The 25894-nt window shown below is 43.2% G+C and overlaps 1 protein-coding gene across 1 annotated transcript; it reads left to right on the top strand.

Annotated features, from left to right (window-relative positions):
- The first annotated feature begins 195 nt into the window (after positions 1 to 195).
- Positions 196 to 3189, top strand: LOC135497741 (uncharacterized). Its single transcript, XM_064787574.1, has one exon. It carries the CDS (start codon positions 196 to 198, stop codon positions 3187 to 3189), a length of 2994 nt encoding a protein of 997 aa, XP_064643644.1.
- The last annotated feature ends 22705 nt before the right edge of the window (positions 3190 to 25894 follow it).

Below are 25894 nucleotides of genomic sequence, written 5' to 3'. Positions count from 1 at the left end.
TTAGAATCAAATCGAACCTTAGCAGAGAAACGTCTCGAGGGGTTGGAAAGAAGATTACAGAGGGACCCAGACTTGGGAAAGGCCTACCAAGAACAGATCCAAGAGTTAGTTGATAAAGGGCGTGCCGAGAAAGTTGAGGAATTGGAGAAACAAGCGCAAGCAATATGGTACTTGCCTCATCACCCTGTTGTTAGAATGGATAAATCAACCACAAAGGTGCGTGTTGTGTTTGACGGCTCCGCCAAAGGACCAGAGGGGGTGTCACTAAATGACACATTGTTGAGTGGACCAGCACTGCAGCCCGACCCACTTGCCATACTTTTGCGTTTCAGAAAACATAAAGTAGCGCTTGTAGCAGATATAGAGAAAATGTTTCTTCAAATCGGCATGCAAACTGGAGATCAAGATCTACAGAGATTCTTATGGCGTGACATGGACACTAGTAAAAAACCTGATGTTTACAGGCTGAAAACAGTAACATTTGGTCTGAAATCATCTCCATTTTCGAGTATCAAAACTGTAGTGGACCATGCACTCACACAGACAAAGGAATACCCAAAGGCTACTGAGGAAATAACAGAAAATATTTTCGTGGATGATGTACTGTCTGGAGAAGACAATACCACAGCAGCAGCAAGCTTAGCAGTAGACATGAAAACAGTCTTGAAATCTGGAGGATTCCCACTCAGGAAATTTGTGTCCAACAAACCAGAAGCTTTGGCTGGATTAGAGGAGTCAGATCTTGCCTGTGGTATAGTAGTCGTCACTGAGGAACAATTTACTACAAAAACGTTGGGGATCAAGTACATTCCTAAAGAGGACGTACTAATGTTTTCCTTTTGCGAGAGGATGGAAAATGTACCCTGTGAAACTCGTAGGACTGTTTTACAACAACTTCATCGAATTTACGACCCGATGGGTTTGTTAGCACCGTTCACTTTGGTAGCCAAGCGCCTATTCCAACAGTCCTGGATGGATCGTACTGACTGGGATGAGAAGTTATCTGATGAACTTCATCAGAACTGGGTACGTTGGAAGGAGCAAGTTTCTGATCTGGATCAGATAAAGGTCCAGCGATGTATAGTTCCTGAGAGCTTCACTCAACCTAGATTCACACTGCATGGTTTCGGTGATGCGTGTGTAGCAGCATATGGAGGAGTAGTTTACGTCAGGGTTGAGGACTTGCCAACAGGGAGAGTGCACACAGCTGTACTGTGCTCTAAAACTAGAGTGTCACCACTTGGAAAGAAGAGAAGCTTACCAGAGCTAGAGCTCATGGCTGCGCTAATCACAGCACGCTTGGTAAACTACGTTCAACGTGAAATCAAGTTGGAAATAGAGGATGTACACTGCTGGACTGACTCACAAGTAGTACTTGCCTGGATTAGCAAACCTGCCTACACTTGGCAGACGTTCGTTGCCAATCGCGTGAGTGAGATACAGAATCTAGTACCACCTAGGAAGTGGAGTCATTTGCCAGGGAAAATTAACCCCGCTGATCTATGCTCGAGAGGATGTTCTGCTGAAAGCTTAGTTAACTCGCAACTCTGGTGGGAAGGGCCAGACTTCCTAAGAAAAGAAGAAGAAAGTTGGCCAAAACAGCGAATTGACACAGCTGAACTGGAATTGGCTGAACAGAAGAAAAAACCCAAGACTTTCTCAGCACTGCAAGTCAAAGAGAAAACAACTGACCAAACCAAAAGTGAGCAGCTGAAACTAGTGGAGAAATATGAGAGTTACCACAAGTTTCTGAGAGTGATGAATAGAGTCCGAAGCTTAAAGTACCGAGTGAGGACAGGAGATGGGCAACATGTTCGAGAAGAAAATGCAATCTTGAATCTCACTGATCAAAGAGAAGAGGAGTTGTATTGGTTACGTTGGGCTCAAGAACAAGCATTTTCAGTGGAAATTCATGCAGTACAGAATAATCTTTCGATTCCTGCAAATAGCCGCTTGAAACAGCTTGATCCGATATGGGATGAGAAACTGAAGTTACTCCGTGTTGGGGGGAGACTACACAAAGCACTACTGCCAGATGAGCTTAGAAACCCCATCATATTGCCTAATCACAATAGATTTGTGGAAATGTTGATAATCCACTATCACATCATCTTTGGACACACAGGAGTTGTTCAAACCTTGTCTAACTTGAGAAGCAAATACTGGTTAGTATGTGGCCGGCAGGAAGTTCGCAGAGTCCTACCATGTAAGAAATGTAGAAGTGCCAGAATATTAGAGCAGAAAATGGCGCCGTTGCCAGAGGAAAGGGTTAATGTATCGCCACCATTTACCAACATTGGAGTGGACTATGCTGGACCACTCTATGTTAGAAAAGTACATGTCAGTGGAAAACATGGAGCTGGAAGCAACAAGGCTTACATCCTCATATTCACATGTATGGCCACCAGGGCAGTGCATTTAGAGCTGACAGCAAATTTGACAACAGAGGAGTTCCTACAAGCATTGAGACGCATGATGAATCGGCGTGGAAAGTGTTGTACCATCTACTCCGATAATGCAAAAACATTTGAGAGTGCAGCTTCATTGCTTTACCGTTTGTTCCACAACAATGCGAGAATCAAGGATAAACTCAGACTGGAAGGAATCGAGTGGAAGTTCATAACTCCTAGGGCTCCATGGCATGGAGGATTTTATGAACGACTTGTTGGAAGTGTAAAACGAGCTCTCTCAAAGATTCTCAGAAAGGCCAGCCTGACATTTACCGAGCTTCAGACCGTGCTCACTGATGCAGAAGCTCAAATCAATTCTCGACCCTTATCGGATATCTCGGCTGACAAGGAGGATCCTCTTCCATTAACCCCTGGTCACTTGATCATAGGAAGAAATCTGCAGTTGCTGCCATCTGTATACAAGCCAGAGTTGTCACTTGAAAGGAGATGGGCCTATCAACAGAGGATATCCAAACAGTTTTGGAAAAGGTGGACAAGTGAATACCTTGTGGAATTACAGCGCCGTTCAAAATGGACAGAGATACGAGATAATCTGCAAGAGGGAGACATCGTTCTAGTGGCGGAGGACAACATCAGAAAACTAGATTGGGCACTAGGACGTGTGATGGCCACACACCCAGGAAGAGACGGGTTGGTTAGGTCAGTCACAGTGAAAACCAAGAGAGGATTGATGAGAAGGCCTATTCAGAAGTTGCGTTTGTTGGAACCCGCAGAATAGACATTTAATCCAGAGTGACATACAAGAATTGGAGTTGAGTTTTGGTTACTCAGTCGTAGTTGTTAGATACATGCATGTCAACTGATTGCCAAATCTCTATCAAGGGGTCAAAATTCTTAACATTTTGATTACATGTATTAGTATACTATTATTACTATTACTAGGTATATCATCATCAGAGTTTCTTACCAGAAGGTTGTAATTTACATTTCCCAGGTTGGTTTCAGGGGGGAATACTCTTAGCATTAGATTTGTCATTATGTGTATTTGAGTTATTTGACGGTATATTCTATAGGGTATAGAATTAGGTGTAGTTGTTTACTTATGTATGCTAGGTCTTGCATTTTGGAGCTATTGTGTTCAGCATACATTTCTCAGAATTAAGCCTTACGGCGGGTTAGGTTCATTGTGTTATTGAAAATCTTGCCTCCTCGATTTTCAGGGGGGAGTGTTGTGTATTTAGTTGAGACGGTTTTTATGTGTAACGACAACAACGAGCAATGGCGAGATATGAGAGCACGTGCGATGAATTTGTATTTTAGAATCCTTAATAAATATACAGTCCCTACAGAACACAGCCGAATGTCGCCCTGTATTTCCCACTTACTCCAAACTTAAGTAGCTACAGAACAGCTAGCTCCTCATCCAGCATATCTTAGCCTTTGAAGAGAACAACCTATTGTCTTTGAGACACCATGAATAGCTAGCTCCTCATCCAGTACATCTCACCCTTTGAAGAGAACATCCTACTGTCTTTGAGACACCTTGAATAGCTAGCTCCTCATCCAGCATATCTCTGCCTTTGAAGAGAACAACCTATTGTCTTTGAGACACCATGAATAGCTAGCTCCTCATCCAGTACATCTCACCCTTTGAAGAGAACATCCTACTGTCTTTGAGACACCTTGAATAGCTAGCTCCTCATCCAGCATATCTCACCCTTTGAAGAGAACAACCTATTGTCTTTGATACACCATGAATAGCTAGCTCCTCATCCAGCATATCTCAGCCTTTGAAGAGAACATCCTACTGTCTTTGAGTCACCTTGAATAGCAAGATCCTCATCCAGTACATCTCACCCTTTGAAGAGAACATCCTACTGTCTTTGAGACACCTTGAATAGCTAGCTCCTCATCCAGTTTATCTCACCCTTTGAAGAGAACATCCTACTGTCTTTGAGACACCTTGAATGGCAAGATCCTCATCCAGCATATCTCACCCTTTGAAGAGAACAACCTATTGTCTTTGAGACACCTTGAACAGCAAGATCCTCATCAAGTACATCTCACCCTTTGAAGAGAACATCCTACTGTCTTTGAGACACCTTGAATAGCTAGCTCCTCATCCAGCATATCTCACCCTTTGAAGAGAACAACCTACTATCTTTGAGACACCTTTAATAGCTAGCTCCTCATCCAGCATATCTCACCCTTTGAAGAGAATATCCTACTGTCTTTGAGACACCTTGAATAGCTAGCTCCTCATCCAGCATATCTCACCCTTTGAAGAGAACATCCTACTATCTTTGAGACACCTTTAATAGCTAGCTCCTCATCCAGCATATCTCACCCTTTGAAGAGAATATCCTACTGTCTTTGAGACACCTTGAATAGCTAGCTCCTCATCCAGTACATCTCACCCTTTGAAGAGAACATCCTACTGTCTTTGAGACACCTTGAATAGCTAGCTCCTCATCCAGTACATCTCACCCTTTGAAGAGAACATCCTACTGTCTTTGATACACCGAATAACAAGCTCCTCATCCAGTACATCTCACCCTTTGAAGAGGACATCCTACTGTCTTTGAGACACCTTGAATAGCTAGCTCCTCATCCAGTACATCTCACCCTTTGAAGAGAACATCCTACTGTCTTTGAGACACCTTGAATAGCTAGCTCCTCATCCAGTACATCTCACCCTTTGAAGAGAACATCCTACTGTCTTTGAGACACCTTGAATAGCTAGCTCCTCATCCAGCATATCTCAGCCTTTGAAGAGAACAACCTATTGTCTTTGAGACACCATGAATAGCTAGCTCCTCATCCAGTACATCTCACCCTTTGAAGAGAACATCCTACTGTCTTTGAGACACCTTGAATAGCTAGCTCCTCATCCAGCATATCTCACCCTTTGAAGAGAACAACCTATTGTCTTTGATACACCATGAATAGCTAGCTCCTCATCCAGCATATCTCAGCCTTTGAAGAGAACATCCTACTGTCTTTGAGTCACCTTGAATAGCAAGATCCTCATCCAGTACATCTCACCCTTTGAAGAGAACATCCTACTGTCTTTGAGACACCTTGAATAGCTAGCTCCTCATCCAGTTGATCTCACCCTTTGAAGAGAACATCCTACTGTCTTTGAGACACCTTGAATGGCAAGATCCTCATCCAGCATATCTCACCCTTTGAAGAGAACAACCTATTGTCTTTGAGACACCTTGAATAGCAAGATCCTCATCAAGTACATCTCACCCTTTGAAGAGAACATCCTACTGTCTTTGAGACACCTTGAATAGCTAGCTCCTCATCCAGCATATCTCACCCTTTGAAGAGAACAACCTACTATCTTTGAGACACCTTTAATAGCTAGCTCCTCATCCAGCATATCTCACCCTTTGAAGAGAATATCCTACTGTCTTTGAGACACCTTGAATAGCTAGCTCCTCATCCAGTACATCTCACCCTTTGAAGAGAACAACCTACTGTCTTTAAGACACCATGAATAGCTAGCTCCTCATCCAGCATATCTCACCCTTTGAAGAGATCAACCTACTGTCTTTGAGACACCTTGAATAGCAAGCTCCTCATCCAGTACATCTCACCCTTTGAAGAGAACATCCTACTGTCTTTGAGACACCTTGAATAGCTAGCTCCTCATCCAGCATATCTCACCCTTTGAAGAGAACAACCTATTGTCTTTGAGACACCTTGAATAGCAATCTCCTCATCAAGTACATCTCACCCTTTGAAGAGAACAACCTACTGTCTTTGAGACACCTTGAATAGCTAGCTCCTCATCCAGCATATCTCAGCCTTTGAAGAGAACATCCTACTCTCTTTGAGACACCATGAATAGCTAGCTCCTCATCCAGCATATCTCACCCTTTGAAGAGAACAACCTATTGTCTTTGAGACACCTTGAATAGCAAGATCCTCATCCAGCACATCTCACCCTTTGAAGAGAACAACCTACTGTCTTTGAGACACCTTGAATAGCTAGCTCCTCATCCAGCATATCTCAGCCTTTGAAGAGAACAACCTATTGTCTTTGAGACACCATGAATAGCTAGCTCCTCATCCAGTATATCTCACCCTTTGAAGAGAACATCCTACTGTCTTTGAGACACCTTGAATAGCTAGCTCCTCATCCAGCATATCTCAGCCTTTGAAGAGAACAACCTATTGTCTTTGAGACACCATGAATAGCTAGCTCCTCATCCAGTACATCTCACCCTTTGAAGAGAACATCCTACTGTCTTTGAGACACCTTGAATAGCTAGCTCCTCATCCAGCATATCTCACCCTTTGAAGAGAACAACCTATTGTCTTTGATACACCTTGAATAGCTAGCTCCTCATCCAGCATATCTCACCCTTTGAAGAGAACAACCTACTGTCTTTGAGACACCTTGAATAGCAAGCTCCTCATCCAGTACATCTCACCCTTTGAAGAGAACATCCTACTGTCTTTGAGACACCTTGAATAGCTAGCTCCTCATCCAGCATATCTCAGCCTTTGAAGAGAACAACCTATTGTCTTTGAGACACCTTGAATAGCAAGATCCTCATCCAGTACATCTCACCCTTTGAAGAGAACATCCTACTGTCTTTGAGACACCATGAATAGCTAGCTCCTCATCCAGCATATCTCACCCTTTGAAGAGAACATCCTACTGTCTTTGAGACACCATGAATAGCTAGCTCCTCATCCAGCATATCTCACCCTTTGAAGAGAACAACCTATTGTCTTTGAGACACCTTGAATAGCAAGATCCTCATCCAGCACATCTCACCCTTTGAAGAGAACAACCTACTGTCTTTGATACACCGAATAGCAAGCTCCTCATCCAGTACATCTCACCCATTGAAGAGGACATCCTACTGTCTTTGAGACACCTTGAATAGCTAGCTCCTCATCCAGCATATCTCAGCCTTTGAAGAGAACAACCTATTGTCTTTGAGACACCTTGAATAGCAAGATCCTCATCCAGTACATCTCACCCTTTGAAGAGAACAACCTACTGTCTTTGAGACACCATGAATAGCTAGCTCCTCATCCAGCATATCTCAGCCTTTGAAGAGAACATCCCACTGTCTTTGAGACACCATGAATAGCTAGCTCCTCATCCAGCATATCTCACCCTTTGAAGAGAACAACCTACTGTCTTTGATACACCGAATAGCAAGCTCCTCATCCAGTACATCTCACCCTTTGAAGAGGACATCCTACTGTCTTTGATACACCGAATAGCAAGCTCCTCATCCAGTACATCTCACCCTTTGAAGAGGACATCCTACTGTCTTTGAGACACCTTGAATAGCTAGCTCCTCATCCAGTACATCTCACCTTTTGAAGAGAACAACCTATTGTCTTTGAGACACCTTGAATAGCAAGATCCTCATCCAGCACATCTCACCCTTTGAAGAGAACAACCTACTGTCTTTGATACACCGAATAGCAAGCTCCTCATCCAGTACATCTCACCCTTTGAAGAGGACATCCTACTGTCTTTGAGACACCTTGAATAGCTAGCTCCTCATCCAGTACATCTCACCTTTTGAAGAGAACATCCTACTGTCTTTGAGACACCTTGAATAGCTAGCTCCTCATCCAGTACATCTCACCCTTTGAAGAGAACATCCTACTGTCTTTGAGACACCTTGAATAGCTAGCTCCTCATCCAGCATATCTCAGCCTTTGAAGAGAACAACCTATTGTCTTTGAGACACCATGAATAGCTAGCTCCTCATCCAGTACATCTCACCCTTTGAAGAGAACATCCTACTGTCTTTGAGACACCTTGAATAGCTAGCTCCTCATCCAGCATATCTCTGCCTTTGAAGAGAACAACCTATTGTCTTTGAGACACCATGAATAGCTAGCTCCTCATCCAGTACATCTCACCCTTTGAAGAGAACATCCTACTGTCTTTGAGACACCTTGAATAGCTAGCTCCTCATCCAGCATATCTCACCCTTTGAAGAGAACAACCTATTGTCTTTGATACACCATGAATAGCTAGCTCCTCATCCAGCATATCTCAGCCTTTGAAGAGAACATCCTACTGTCTTTGAGTCACCTTGAATAGCAAGATCCTCATCCAGTACATCTCACCCTTTGAAGAGAACATCCTACTGTCTTTGAGACACCTTGAATAGCTAGCTCCTCATCCAGTTTATCTCACCCTTTGAAGAGAACATCCTACTGTCTTTGAGACACCTTGAATGGCTAGATCCTCATCCAGCATATCTCACCCTTTGAAGAGAACAACCTATTGTCTTTGAGACACCTTGAACAGCAAGATCCTCATCAAGTACATCTCACCCTTTGAAGAGAACATCCTACTGTCTTTGAGACACCTTGAATAGCTAGCTCCTCATCCAGCATATCTCACCCTTTGAAGAGAACAACCTACTATCTTTGAGACACCTTTAATAGCTAGCTCCTCATCCAGCATATCTCACCCTTTGAAGAGAATATCCTACTGTCTTTGAGACACCTTGAATAGCTAGCTCCTCATCCAGCATATCTCACCCTTTGAAGAGAACATCCTACTATCTTTGAGACACCTTTAATAGCTAGCTCCTCATCCAGCATATCTCACCCTTTGAAGAGAATATCCTACTGTCTTTGAGACACCTTGAATAGCTAGCTCCTCATCCAGTACATCTCACCCTTTGAAGAGAACATCCTACTGTCTTTGAGACACCTTGAATAGCTAGCTCCTCATCCAGTACATCTCACCCTTTGAAGAGAACATCCTACTGTCTTTGATACACCGAATAGCAAGCTCCTCATCCAGTACATCTCACCCTTTGAAGAGGACATCCTACTGTCTTTGAGACACCTTGAATAGCTAGCTCCTCATCCAGTACATCTCACCTTTTGAAGAGAACATCCTACTGTCTTTGAGACACCTTGAATAGCTAGCTCCTCATCCAGTACATCTCACCCTTTGAAGAGAACATCCTACTGTCTTTGAGACACCTTGAATAGCTAGCTCCTCATCCAGCATATCTCAGCCTTTGAAGAGAACAACCTATTGTCTTTGAGACACCATGAATAGCTAGCTCCTCATCCAGTACATCTCACCCTTTGAAGAGAACATCCTACTGTCTTTGAGACACCTTGAATAGCTAGCTCCTCATCCAGCATATCTCACCCTTTGAAGAGAACAACCTATTGTCTTTGATACACCATGAATAGCTAGCTCCTCATCCAGCATATCTCAGCCTTTGAAGAGAACATCCTACTGTCTTTGAGTCACCTTGAATAGCAAGATCCTCATCCAGTACATCTCACCCTTTGAAGAGAACATCCTACTGTCTTTGAGACACCTTGAATAGCTAGCTCCTCATCCAGTTGATCTCACCCTTTGAAGAGAACATCCTACTGTCTTTGAGACACCTTGAATGGCAAGATCCTCATCCAGCATATCTCACCCTTTGAAGAGAACAACCTATTGTCTTTGAGACACCTTGAACAGCAAGATCCTCATCAAGTACATCTCACCCTTTGAAGAGAACATCCTACTGTCTTTGAGACACCTTGAATAGCTAGCTCCTCATCCAGCATATCTCACCCTTTGAAGAGAACAACCTACTATCTTTGAGACACCTTTAATAGCTAGCTCCTCATCCAGCATATCTCACCCTTTGAAGAGAATATCCTACTGTCTTTGAGACACCTTGAATAGCTAGCTCCTCATCCAGTACATCTCACCCTTTGAAGAGAACAACCTACTGTCTTTAAGACACCATGAATAGCTAGCTCCTCATCCAGCATATCTCACCCTTTGAAGAGAACAACCTACTGTCTTTGAGACACCTTGAATAGCAAGCTCCTCATCCAGTACATCTCACCCTTTGAAGAGAACATCCTACTGTCTTTGAGACACCTTGAATAGCTAGCTCCTCATCCAGCATATCTCACCCTTTGAAGAGAACAACCTATTGTCTTTGAGACACCTTGAATAGCAATCTCCTCATCAAGTACATCTCACCCTTTGAAGAGAACAACCTACTGTCTTTGAGACACCTTGAATAGCAAGATCCTCATCCAGTACATCTCACCCTTTGAAGAGAACAACCTATTGTCTTTGATACACCTTGAATAGCTAGCTCCTCATCCAACATATCTCACCCTTTGAAGAGAACAACCTATTGTCTTTGAGACACCTTGAATAGCAAGCTCCTCATCCAGTACATCTCACCCTTTGAAGAGAACATCCTACTGTCTTTGATACACCTTGAATAGCTAGCTCCTCATCCAGCATATCTCACCCTTTGAAGAGAACATCCTACTGTCTTTGAGACACCTTGAATAGCTAGCTCCTCATCCAGCATATCTCACCTTTTGAAGAGAACATCCTACTGTCTTTGAAACACCTTGAATAGCTAGCTCCTCATCCAGTACATCTCACCCTTTGAAGAGAACATCCTACTGTCTTTGAGACACCTTGAATAGCTAGCTCCTCATCCAGCATATCTCTGCCTTTGAAGAGAACAACCTATTGTCTTTGAGACACCATGAATAGCTAGCTCCTCATCCAGTACATCTCACCCTTTGAAGAGAACATCCTACTGTCTTTGAGACACCTTGAATAGCTAGCTCCTCATCCAGCATATCTCACCCTTTGAAGAGAACAACCTATTGTCTTTGATACACCATGAATAGCTAGCTCCTCATCCAGCATATCTCAGCCTTTGAAGAGAATATCCTACTGTCTTTGAGTCACCTTGAATAGCAAGATCCTCATCCAGTACATCTCACCCTTTGAAGAGAACATCCTACTGTCTTTGAGACACCTTGAATAGCTAGCTCCTCATCCAGTTTATCTCACCCTTTGAAGAGAACATCCTACTGTCTTTGAGACACCTTGAATGGCAAGATCCTCATCCAGCATATCTCACCCTTTGAAGAGAACAACCTATTGTCTTTGAGACACCTTGAACAGCAAGATCCTCATCAAGTACATCTCACCCTTTGAAGAGAACATCCTACTGTCTTTGAGACACCTTGAATAGCTAGCTCCTCATCCAGCATATCTCACCCTTTGAAGAGAACAACCTACTATCTTTGAGACACCTTTAATAGCTAGCTCCTCATCCAGCATATCTCACCCTTTGAAGAGAATATCCTACTGTCTTTGAGACACCTTGAATAGCTAGCTCCTCATCCAGTACATCTCACCCTTTGAAGAGAACAACCTACTGTCTTTAAGACACCATGAATAGCTAGCTCCTCATCCAGCATATCTCACCCTTTGAAGAGAACAACCTACTGTCTTTGAGACACCTTGAATAGCAAGCTCCTCATCCAGTACATCTCACCCTTTGAAGAGAACATCCTACTGTCTTTGAGACACCTTGAATAGCTAGCTCCTCATCCAGCATATCTCACCCTTTGAAGAGAACAACCTATTTTCTTTGAGACACCTTGAATAGCAATCTCCTCATCAAGTACATCTCACCCTTTGAAGAGAACAACCTACTGTCTTTGAGACACCTTGAATAGCAAGATCCTCATCCAGTACATCTCACCCTTTGAAGAGAACAACCTATTGTCTTTGATACACCTTGAATAGCTAGCTCCTCATCCAACATATCTCACCCTTTGAAGAGAACAACCTATTGTCTTTGAGACACCTTGAATAGCAAGCTCCTCATCCAGTACATCTCAACCTTTGAAGAGAACATCCTACTGTCTTTGATACACCTTGAATAGCTAGCTCCTCATCCAGCATATCTCACCCTTTGAAGAGAACATCCTACTGTCTTTGAGACACCTTGAATAGCTAGCTCCTCATCCAGCATATCTCACCTTTTGAAGAGAACATCCTACTGTCTTTGAGACACCTTGAATAGCTAGCTCCTCATCCAGTACATCTCACCCTTTGAAGAGAACATCCTACTGTCTTTGAGACACCTTGAATAGCTAGCTCCTCATCCAGCATATCTCAGCCTTTGAAGAGAACAACCTATTGTCATTGATACACCTTGAATAGCTAGCTCCTTATCAAGTACACCTCACCCTTTGAAGAGAACATCCTACTGTCTTTGATACACCGAATAGCAAGCTCCTCATCCAGTACATCTCACCCTTTGAAGAGGACATCCTACTGTCTTTGAGACACCTTGAATAGCTAGCTCCTCATCCAGTACATCTCACCTTTTGAAGAGAACATCCTACTGTCTTTGAGACACCTTGAATAGCTAGCTCCTCATCCAGTACATCTCACCCTTTGAAGAGAACAACCTACTGTCTTTGAGACACCTTGAATAGCTAGCTCCTCATCCAGTACATCTCGCCCTTTGAAGAGAACATCCTACTGTCTTTGAGACACCTTGAATAGCTAGCTCCTCATCCAGTACATCTCACCTTTTGAAGAGAACATCCTACTGTCTTTGAGACACCTTGAATAGCTAGCTCCTCATCCAGTACATCTCACCCTTTGAAGAGAACAACCTACTGTCTTTGAGACACCATGAATAGCTAGCTCCTCATCCAGTACATCTCGCCCTTTGAAGAGAACATCCTACTGTCTTTGTGACACCTTGAATAGCTAGCTCCTCATCCAGCATATCTCACCCTTTGAAGAGAACATCCTACTGTCTTTGAGACACCTTGAATAGCTAGCTCCTCATCCAGCATATCTCACCCTTTGAAGAGAACAACCTATTGTCTTTGAGACACCATGAATAGCTAGCTCCTCATCCAGTACATCTCACCCTTTGAAGAGAACATCCTACTGTCTTTGAGACACCTTGAATAGCTAGCTCCTCATCCAGCATATCTCAGCCTTTGAAGAGAACAACCTATTGTCTTTGAGACACCATGAATAGCTAGCTCCTCATCCAGTACATCTCACCCTTTGAAGAGAACATCCTACTGTCTTTGAGACACCTTGAATAGCTAGCTCCTCATCCAGCATATCTCACCCTTTGAAGAGAACAACCTATTGTCTTTGATACACCTTGAATAGCTAGCTCCTCATCCAGCACATCTCACCCTTTGAAGAGAACAACCTACTGTCTTTGAGACACCTTGAATAGCAAGCTCCTCATCCAGTACATCTCACCCTTTGAAGAGGACACCCTACTGTCTTTGAGACACCTTGAATAGCTAGCTCCTCATCCAGTACATCTCACCTTTTGAAGAGAACATCCTACTGTCTTTGAGACACCTTGAATAGCTAGCTCCTCATCCAGTACATCTCACCCTTTGAAGAGAACATCCTACTGTCTTTGAGACACCTTGAATAGCTAGCTCCTCATCCAGCATATCTCAGCCTTTGAAGAGAACAACCTATTGTCTTTGAGACACCATGAATAGCTAGCTCCTCATCCAGTACATCTCACCCTTTGAAGAGAACATCCTACTGTCTTTGAGACACCTTGAATAGCTAGCTCCTCATCCAGCATATCTCTGCCTTTGAAGAGAACAACCTATTGTCTTTGAGACACCATGAATAGCTAGCTCCTCATCCAGTACATCTCACCCTTTGAAGAGAACATCCTACTGTCTTTGAGACACCTTGAATAGCTAGCTCCTCATCCAGCATATCTCAGCCTTTGAAGAGAACAACTTATTGTCTTTGATACACCTTGAATAGCTAGCTCCTCATCCAGCATATCTCAGCCTTTGAAGAGAACATCCTACTGTCTTTGAGACACCTTGAATAGCAAGATCCTCATCCAGTACATCTCACCCTTTGAAGAGAACATCCTACTGTCTTTGAGACACCTTGAATAGCTAGCTCCTCATCCAGTATATCTCACCCTTTGAAGAGAACAACCTACTGTCTTTGAGACACCTTGAATAGCAAGCTCCTCATCCAGTACATCTCACCCTTTGAAGAGAACATCCTACTGTCTTTGAGACACCTTGAATAGCTAACTCCTCATCCAGCATATCTCACCCTTTGAAGAGAACAACCTATTGTCTTTGAGACACCTTGAATAGCAATCTCCTCATCAAGTACATCTCACCCTTTGAAGAGAACAACCTACTGTCTTTGAGACACCTTGAATAGCAAGATCCTCATCCAGTACATCTCACCCTTTGAAGAGAACAACCTATTGTCTTTGATACACCTTGAATAGCTAGCTCCTCATCCAGCATATCTCACCCTTTGAAGAGAACATCCTACTCTCTTTGAGACACCTTGAATAGCTAGCTCCTCATCCAACATATCTCACCCTTTGAAGAGAACAACCTATTGTCTTTGAGACACCTTGAATAGCAAGCTCCTCATCCAGTACATCTCACCCTTTGAAGAGAACATCCTACTGTCTTTGAGACACCTTGAATAGCTAGCTCCTCATCCAGCATATCTCACCCTTTGAAGAGGACAACCTATTGTCTTTGAGACACCTTGAATAGCAAGCTCCTCATCCAGTACATCTCACCCTTTGAAGAGAACATCCTACTGTCTTTGATACACCTTGAATAGCTAGCTCCTCATCCAGCATATCTCACCCTTTGAAGAGAACATCCTACTGTCTTTGAGACACCTTGAATAGCTAGCTCCTCATCCAGCATATCTCACCTTTTGAAGAGAACATCCTACTGTCTTTGAGACACCTTGAATAGCTAGCTCCTCATCCAGTACATCTCACCCTTTGAAGAGAACATCCTACTGTCTTTGAGACACCATGAATAGCAAGCTCCTCATCCAGCATATCTCAGCCTTTGAAGAGAACATCCTACTCTCTTTGAGACACCATGAATAGCTAGCTCCTCATCCAGCATATCTCACCCTTTGAAGAGAACAACCTATTGTCTTTGAGACACCTTGAATAGCAAGATCCTCATCCAGCACATCTCACCCTTTGAAGAGAACAACCTACTGTCTTTGAGACACCTTGAATAGCTAGCTCCTCATCCAGCATATCTCAGCCTTTGAAGAGAACAACCTATTGTCTTTGAGACACCATGAATAGCTAGCTCCTCATCCAGTATATCTCACCCTTTGAAGAGAACATCCTACTGTCTTAGAGACACCTTGAATAGCTAGCTCCTCATCCAGCATATCTCAGCCTTTGAAGAGAACAACCTATTGTCTTTGAGACACCATGAATAGCTAGCTCCTCATCCAGTACATCTCACCCTTTGAAGAGAACATCCTACTGTCTTTGAGACACCTTGAATAGCTAGCTCCTCATCCAGCATATCTCACCCTTTGAAGAGAACAACCTATTGTCTTTGATACACCTTGAATAGCTAGCTCCTCATCCAGCATATCTCACCCTTTGAAGAGAACAACCTACTGTCTTTGAGACACCTTGAATAGCAAGCTCCTCATCCAGTACATCTCACCCTTTGAAGAGAACATCCTACTGTCTTTGAGACACCTTGAATAGCTAGCTCCTCATCCAGCATATCTCAGCCTTTGAAGAGAACAACCTATTGTCTTTGAGACACCTTGAATAGCAAGATCCTCATCCAGTACATCTCACCCTTTGAAGAGAACATCCTACTGTCTTTGAGACACCTTGAATAGCTAGCTCCTCATCCAGTTGATCTCACCCTTTGAAGAGAACATCCTACTGTCTTTGAGACACCTTGAATGGCAAGATCCTCATCCAGCATATCTCACCCTTTGAAGAGAACAACCTATTGTCTTTGAGACACCTTGAACAGCAAGATCCTCATCAAGTACATCTCACCCTTTGAAGAGAACATCCTACTGTCTTTGAGACACCTTGAATAGCTAGCTCCTCATCCAGCATATCTCACCCTTTGAAGAGAACAACCTACTATCTTTGAGACACCTTTAATAGCTAGCTCCTCATCCAGCATATCTCACCCTTTGAAGAGAATATCCTACTGTCTTTGAGACACCTTGAATAGCTAGCTCCTCATCCAGTACATCTCACCCTTTGAAGAGAACAACCTACTGTCTTTGAGACACCATGAATAGCTAGCTCCTCATCCAGCATATCTCACCCTTTGAAGAGAACAACCTACTGTCTTTGAGACACCTTGAATAGCAAGCTCCTCATCCAGTACATCTCACCCTTTGAAGAGAACATCCTACTGTCTTTGAGACACCTTGAATAGCTAGCTCCTCATCCAGCATATCTCACCCTTTGAAGAGAACAACCTATTGTCTTTGAGACACCTTGAATAGCAATCTCCTCATCAAGTACATCTCACCCTTTGAAGAGAACAACCTACTGTCTTTGAGACACCTTGAATAGCAAGATCCTCATCCAGTACATCTCACCCTTTGAAGAGAACAACCTATTGTCTTTGATACACCTTGAATAGCTAGCTCCTCATCCAACATATCTCACCCTTTGAAGAGAACAACCTATTGTCTTTGAGACACCTTGAATAGCAAGCTCCTCATCCAGTACATCTCACCCTTTGAAGAGAACATCCTACTGTCTTTGATACACCTTGAATAGCAAGCTCCTCATCCAGCATATCTCACCCTTTGAAGAGAACATCCTACTGTCTTTGAGACACCTTGAATAGCTAGCTCCTCATCCAGCATATCTCACCTTTTGAAGAGAACATCCTACTGTCTTTGAAACACCTTGAATAGCTAGATCCTCATCCAGTACATCTCACCCTTTGAACAGAACATCCTACTGTCTTTGAGACACCTTGAATAGCTAGCTCCTCATCAAGCATATCTCTGCCTTTGAAGAGAACAACCTATTGTCTTTGAGACACCATGAATAGCTAGCTCCTCATCCAGTACATCTCACCCTTTGAAGAGAACATCCTACTGTCTTTGAGACACCTTGAATAGCTAGCTCCTCATCCAGCATATCTCACCCTTTGAAGAGAACAACCTATTGTCTTTGATACACCATGAATAGCTAGCTCCTCATCCAGCATATCTCAGCCTTTGAAGAGAATATCCTACTGTCTTTGAGTCACCTTGAATAGCAAGATCCTCATCCAGTACATCTCACCCTTTGAAGAGAACATCCTACTGTCTTTGAGACACCTTGAATAGCTAGCTCCTCATCCAGTTTATCTCACCCTTTGAAGAGAACATCCTACTGTCTTTGAGACACCTTGAATGGCAAGATCCTCATCCAGCATATCTTACCCTTTGAAGAGAACAACCTATTGTCTTTGAGACACCTTGAACAGCAAGATCCTCATCAAGTACATCTCACCCTTTGAAGAGAACATCCTACTGTCTTTGAGACACCTTGAATAGCTAGCTCCTCATCCAGCATATCTCACCCTTTGAAGAGAACAACCTACTATCTTTGAGACACCTTTAATAGCTAGCTCCTCATCCAGCATATCTCACCCTTTGAAGAGAATATCCTACTGTCTTTGAGACACCTTGAATAGCTAGCTCCTCATCCAGTACATCTCACCCTTTGAAGAGAACAACCTACTGTCTTTAAGACACCATGAATAGCTAGCTCCTCATCCAGCATATCTCACCCTTTGAAGAGAACAACCTACTGTCTTTGAGACACCTTGAATAGCTAGCTCCTCATCCAGCATATCTCACCCTTTGAAGAGAACATCCTACTGTCTTTGAGACACCTTGAATAGCTAGCTCCTCATCCAGCATATCTCACCCTTTGAAGAGAACAACCTACTATCTTTGAGACACCTTTAATAGCTAGCTCCTCATCCAGCATATCTCACCCTTTGAAGAGAATATCCTACTGTCTTTGAGACACCTTGAATAGCTAGCTCCTCATCCAGTACATCTCACCCTTTGAAGAGAACAACCTACTGTCTTTAAGACACCATGAATAGCTAGCTCCTCATCCAGCATATCTCACCCTTTGAAGAGAATATCCTACTGTCTTTGAGACACCTTGAATGGCAAGATCCTCATCCAGCATATCTTACCCTTTGAAGAGAACAACCTATTGTCTTTGAGACACCTTGAACAGCAAGATCCTCATCAAGTACATCTCACCCTTTGAAGAGAACATCCTACTGTCTTTGAGACACCTTGAATAGCTAGCTCCTCATCCAGCATATCTCACCCTTTGAAGAGAACAACCTACTATCTTTGAGACACCTTTAATAGCTAGCTCCTCATCCAGCATATCTCACCCTTTGAAGAGAATATCCTACTGTCTTTGAGACACCTTGAATAGCTAGCTCCTCATCCAGTACATCTCACCCTTTGAAGAGAACAACCTACTGTCTTTAAGACACCATGAATAGCTAGCTCCTCATCCAGCATATCTCACCCTTTGAAGAGAACAACCTACTGTCTTTGAGACACCTTGAATAGCAAGCTCCTCATCCAGTACATCTCACTCTTTGAAGAGAACATCCTACTGTCTTTGAGACACCATGAATAGCTAGCTCCTCATCCAGCATATCTCACCCTTTGAAGAGAACAACCTACTGTCTTTGAGACACCTTGAATAGCTAGCTCCTCATCCAGCATATCTCACCCTTTGAAGAGAACAACCTACTGTCTTTGAGACACCTTGAATAGCTAGCTCCTCATCCAGCATATCTCACCCTTTGAAGAGAACAACCTATTGTCTTTGATACACCTTGAATAGCTAGCTCCTCATCCAGCATATCTCACCCTTTGAAGAGAACATCCTACTGTCTTTGAGACACCTTGAATAGCTAGCTCCTCATCCAGTTTATCTCACCCTTTGAAGAGAACATCCTACTGTCTTTGAGACACCTTGAATGGCAAGATCCTCATCCAGCATATCTTACCCTTTGAAGAGAACAACCTATTGTCTTTGAGACACCTTGAACAGCAAGATCCTCATCAAGTACATCTCACCCTTTGAAGAGAACATCCTACTGTCTTTGAGACACCTTGAATAGCTAGCTCCTCATCCAGCATATCTCACCCTTTGAAGAGAACAACCTACTATCTTTGAGACACCTTTAATAGCTAGCTCCTCATCCAGCATATCTCACCCTTTGAAGAGAATATCCTACTGTCTTTGAGACACCTTGAATAGCTAGCTCCTCATCCAGTACATCTCACCCTTTGAAGAGAACAACCTACTGTCTTTAAGACACCATGAATAGCTAGCTCCTCATCCAGCATATCTCACCCTTTGAAGAGAACAACTTACTGTCTTTGAGACACCTTGAATAGCAAGCTCCTCATCCAGTACATCTCACCCTTTGAAGAGAACATCCTACTGTCTTTGAGACACCTTGAATAGCTAGCTCCTCATCCAGCATATCTCACCCTTTGAAGAGAACAACCTATTGTCTTTGAGACACCTTGAATAGCAATCTCCTCATCAAGTACATCTCACCCTTTGAAGAGAACAACCTACTGTCTTTGAGACACCTTGAATAGCAAGATCCTCATCCAGTACATCTCACCCTTTGAAGAGAACAACCTATTGTCTTTGATACACCTTGAATAGCTAGCTCCTCATCCAACATATCTCACCCTTTGAAGAGAACAACCTATTGTCTTTGAGACACCTTGAATAGCAAGCTCCTCATCCAGTACATCTCAACCTTTGAAGAGAACATCCTACTGTCTTTGATACACCTTGAATAGCTAGCTCCTCATCCAGCATATCTCACCCTTTGAAGAGAACATCCTACTGTCTTTGAGACACCTTGAATAGCTAGCTCCTCATCCAGCATATCTCACCTTTTGAAGAGAACATCCTACTGTCTTTGAGACACCTTGAATAGCTAGCTCCTCATCCAGTACATCTCACCCTTTGAAGAGAACATCCTACTGTCTTTGAGACACCTTGAATAGCTAGCTCCTCATCCAGCATATCTCAGCCTTTGAAGAGAACAACCTATTGTCTTTGATACACCTTGAATAGCTAGCTCCTTATCCAGTACACCTCACCCTTTGAAGAGAACATCCTACTGTCTTTGATACACCGAATAGCAAGCTCCTCATCCAGTACATCTCACCCTTTGAAGAGGACATCCTACTGTCTTTGAGACACCTTGAATAGCTAGCTCCTCATCCAGTACATCTCACCTTTTGAAGAGAACATCCTACTGTCTTTGAGACACCTTGAATAGCTAGCTCCTCATCCAGTACATCTCACCCTTTGAAGAGAACAACCTACTGTCTTTGAGACACCTTGAATAGCTAGCTCCTCATCCAGTACATCTCGCCCTTTGAAGAGAACATCCTACTGTCTTTGATACACCTTGAATAGCAAGCTCCTCATCCAGTACATCTCACCTTTTGAAGAGAACATCCTACTGTCTTTGAGACACCTTCAATAGCTAGCTCCTCATCGAGTACATCTCACCCTTTGAAGAGAACAACCTACTGTCTTTGAGACACCTTGAATAGCTAGCTCCTCATCCAGTACATCTCGCCCTTTGAAGAGAACATCCTACTGTCTTTGTGACACCTTGAATAGCTAGCTCCTCATCCAGCATATCTCACCCTTTGAAGAGAACATCCTACTGTCTTTGAGACACCTTGAATAGCTAGCTCCTCATCCAGCATATCTCACCCTTTGAAGAGAACAACCTATTGTCTTTGAGACACCATGAATAGCTAGCTCCTCATCCAGTACATCTCACCCTTTGAAGAGAACATCCTACTGTCTTTGAGACACCTTGAATAGCTAGCTCCTCATCCAGCATATCTCAGCCTTTGAAGAGAACAACCTATTGTCTTTGAGACACCATGAATAGCTAGCTCCTCATCCAGTACATCTCACCCTTTGAAGAGAACATCCTACTGTCTTTGAGACACCTTGAATAGCTAGCTCCTCATCCAGCATATCTCACCCTTTGAAGAGAACAACCTATTGTCTTTGATACACCTTGAATAGCTAGCTCCTCATCCAGCACATCTCACCCTTTGAAGAGAACAACCTACTGTCTTTGAGACACATTGAATAGCAAGCTCCTCATCCAGTACATCTCACCCTTTGAAGAGGACACCCTACTGTCTTTGAGACACCTTGAATAGCTAGCTCCTCATCCAGTACATCTCACCTTTTGAAGAGAACATCCTACTGTCTTTGAGACACCTTGAATAGCTAGCTCCTCATCCAGTACATCTCACCCTTTGAAGAGAACATCCTACTGTCTTTGAGACACCTTGAATAGCTAGCTCCTCATCCAGCATATCTCAGCCTTTGAAGAGAACAACCTATTGTCTTTGAGACACCATGAATAGCTAGCTCCTCATCCAGTACATCTCACCCTTTGAAGAGAACATCCTACTGTCTTTGAGACACCTTGAATAGCTAGCTCCTCATCCAGCATATCTCTGCCTTTGAAGAGAACAACCTATTGTCTTTGAGACACCATGAATAGCTAGCTCCTCATCCAGTACATCTCACCCTTTGAAGAGAACATCCTACTGTCTTTGAGACACCTTGAATAGCTAGCTCCTCATCCAGCATATCTCAGCCTTTGAAGAGAACAACTTATTGTCTTTGATACACCTTGAATAGCTAGCTCCTCATCCAGCATATCTCAGCCTTTGAAGAGAACATCCTACTGTCTTTGAGACACCTTGAATAGCAAGATCCTCATCCAGTACATCTCACCCTTTGAAGAGAACATCCTACTGTCTTTGAGACACCTTGAATAGCTAGCTCCTCATCCAGTATATCTCACCCTTTGAAGAGAACATCCTACTGTCTTTGAGACACCTTGAATAGCAAGATCCTCATCCAGCATATCTCACCCTTTGAAGAGAACAACTTATTGTCTTTGAGACACCTTGAACAGCAAGATCCTCATCAAGTACATCTCACCCTTTGAAGAGAACATCCTACTGTCTTTGAGACACCTTGAATAGCTATCTCCTCATCCAGCATATCTCACCCTTTGAAGAGAACAACCTACTATCTTTGAGACACCTTTAATAGCTAGCTCCTCATCCAGCATATCTCACCCTTTGAAGAGAACATCCTACTGTCTTTGAGACACCTTGAATAGCTAGCTCCTCATCCAGTACATCTCACCCTTTGAAGAGAACAACCTACTGTCTTTAAGACACCATGAATAGCTAGCTCCTCATCCAGCATATCTCACCCTTTGAAGAGAACAACCTACTGTCTTTGAGACACCTTGAATAGCAAGCTCCTCATCCAGTACATCTCACCCTTTGAAGAGAACATCCTACTGTCTTTGAGACACCTTGAATAGCTAACTCCTCATCCAGCATATCTCACCCTTTGAAGAGAACAACCTATTGTCTTTGAGACACCTTGAATAGCAATCTCCTCATCAAGTACATCTCACCCTTTGAAGAGAACAACCTACTGTCTTTGAGACACCTTGAATAGCAAGATCCTCATCCAGTACATCTCACCCTTTGAAGAGAACAACCTATTGTCTTTGATACACCTTGAATAGCTAGCTCCTCATCCAGCATATCTCACCCTTTGAAGAGAACATCCTACTCTCTTTGAGACACCTTGAATAGCTAGCTCCTCATCCAACATATCTCACCCTTTGAAGAGAACAACCTATTGTCTTTGAGACACCTTGAATAGCAAGCTCCTCATCCAGTACATCTCACCCTTTGAAGAGAACATCCTACTGTCTTTGAGACACCTTGAATAGCTAGCTCCTCATCCAGCATATCTCACCCTTTGAAGAGGACAACCTATTGTCTTTTAGACACCTTGAATAGCAAGCTCCTCATCCAGTACATCTCACCCTTTGAAGAGAACATCCTACTGTCTTTGATACACCTTGAATAGCTAGCTCCTCATCCAGCATATCTCACCCTTTGAAGAGAACATCCTACTGTCTTTGAGACACCTTGAATAGCTAGCTCCTCATCCAGCATATCTCACCCTTTGAAGAGAACATCCTACTGTCTTTGAGACACCTTGAATAGCTAGCTCCTCATCCAGTACATCTCACCCTTTGAAGAGAACATCCTACTGTCTTTGAGACACCATGAATAGCAAGCTCCTCATCCAGCATATCTCAGCCTTTGAAGAGAACATCCTACTCTCTTTGAGACACCATGAATAGCTAGCTCCTCATCCAGCATATCTCACCCTTTGAAGAGAACAACCTATTGTCTTTGAGACACCTTGAATAGCAAGATCCTCATCCAGCACATCTCACCCTTTGAAGAGAACAACCTACTGTCTTTGAGACACCTTGAATAGCTAGCTCCTCATCCAGCATATCTCAGCCTTTGAAGAGAACAACCTATTGTCTTTGAGACACCATGAATAGCTAGCTCCTCATCCAGTATATCTCACCCTTTGAAGAGAACATCCTACTGTCTTTGAGACACCTTGAATAGCTAGCTCCTCATCCAGCATATCTCAGCCTTTGAAGAGAACAACCTATTGTCTTTGAGACACCATGAATAGCTAGCTCCTCATCCAGTACATCTCACCCTTTGAAGAGAACATCCTACTGTCTTTGAGACACCTTGAATAGCTAGCTCCTCATCCAGCATATCTCACCCTTTGAAGAGAACAACCTATTGTCTTTGATACACCTTGAATAGCTAGCTCCTCATCCAGCATATCTCACCCTTTGAAGAGAACAACCTACTGTCTTTGAGACACCTTGAATAGCAAGCTCCTCATCCAGTACATCTCACCCTTTGAAGAGAACATCCTACTGTCTTTGAGACACCTTGAATAGCTAGCTCCTCATCCAGCATATCTCAGCCTTTGAAGAGAACAACCTATTGTCTTTGAGACACCTTGAATAGCAAGATCCTCATCCAGTACATCTCACCCTTTGAAGAGAACATCCTACTGTCTTTGAGACACCATGAATAGCTAGCTCCTCATCCAGCATATCTCACCCTTTGAAGAGAACATCCTACTGTCTTTGAGACACCTTGAATAGCTAGCTCCTCATCCAGCATATCTCACCCTTTGAAGAGAACATCCTACTGTCTTTGAGACACCTTGAATAGCTAGCTCCTCATCCAGCATATCTCACCCTTTGAAGAGAACAACCTACTATCTTTGAGACACCTTTAATAGCTAGCTCCTCATCCAGTACATCTCACCCTTTGAAGAGAACATCCTACTGTCTTTGAGACACCATGAATAGCTAGCTCCTCATCCAGCATATCTCACCCTTTGAAGAGAACATCCTACTGTCTTTGAGACACCATGAATAGCTAGCTCCTCATCCAGCATATCTCACCCTTTGAAGAGAACAACCTACTGTCTTTGAGACACCTTGAATAGCTAGCTCCTCATCCAGCATATCTCACCCTTTGAAGAGAACATCCTACTGTCTTTGAGACACCTTGAATAGCTAGCTCCTCATCCAGCATATCTCACCCTTTGAAGAGAACAACCTACTATCTTTGAGACACCTTTAATAGCTAGCTCCTCATCCAGCATATCTCACCCTTTGAAGAGAATATCCTACTGTCTTTGAGACACCTTGAATAGCTAGCTCCTCATCCAGTACATCTCACCCTTTGAAGAGAACAACCTACTGTCTTTAAGACACCATGAATAGCTAGCTCCTCATCCAGCATATCTCACCCTTTGAAGAGAATATCCTACTGTCTTTGAGACACCTTGAATGGCAAGATCCTCATCCAGCATATCTTACCCTTTGAAGAGAACAACCTATTGTCTTTGAGACACCTTGAACAGCAAGATCCTCATCAAGTACATCTCACCCTTTGAAGAGAACATCCTACTGTCTTTGAGACACCTTGAATAGCTAGCTCCTCATCCAGCATATCTCACCCTTTGAAGAGAACAACCTACTATCTTTGAGACACCTTTAATAGCTAGCTCCTCATCCAGCATATCTCACCCTTTGAAGAGAATATCCTACTGTCTTTGAGACACCTTGAATAGCTAGCTCCTCATCCAGTACATCTCACCCTTTGAAGAGAACAACCTACTGTCTTTAAGACACCATGAATAGCTAGCTCCTCATCCAGCATATCTCACCCTTTGAAGAGAACAACCTACTGTCTTTGAGACACCTTGAATAGCTAGCTCCTCATCCAGCATATCTCACCCTTTGAAGAGAACATCCTACTGTCTTTGAGACACCTTGAATAGCTAGCTCCTCATCCAGTTTATCTCACCCTTTGAAGAGAACATCCTACTGTCTTTGAGACACCTTGAATGGCAAGATCCTCATCCAGCATATCTTACCCTTTGAAGAGAACAACCTATTGTCTTTGAGACACCTTGAACAGCAAGATCCTCATCAAGTACATCTCACCCTTTGAAGAGAACATCCTACTGTCTTTGAGACACCTTGAATAGCTAGCTCCTCATCCAGCATATCTCACCCTTTGAAGAGAACAACCTACTATCTTTGAGACACCTTTAATAGCTAGCTCCTCATCCAGCATATCTCACCCTTTGAAGAGAATATCCTACTGTCTTTGAGACACCTTGAATAGCTAGCTCCTCATCCAGTACATCTCACCCTTTGAAGAGAACAACCTACTGTCTTTAAGACACCATGAATAGCTAGCTCCTCATCCAGCATATCTCACCCTTTGAAGAGAACAACCTACTGTCTTTGAGACACCTTGAATAGCAAGCTCCTCATCCAGTACATCTCACCCTTTGAAGAGA

Source organism: Lineus longissimus, chromosome 13 (assembly GCF_910592395.1).
Source record: "Lineus longissimus chromosome 13, tnLinLong1.2, whole genome shotgun sequence".
NCBI lineage: Eukaryota > Metazoa > Nemertea > Pilidiophora > Heteronemertea > Lineidae > Lineus > Lineus longissimus.
The sequence above is the reverse complement of the archived record's forward strand: the minus strand, read 5'-3'. Positions and strand labels throughout refer to the sequence as shown.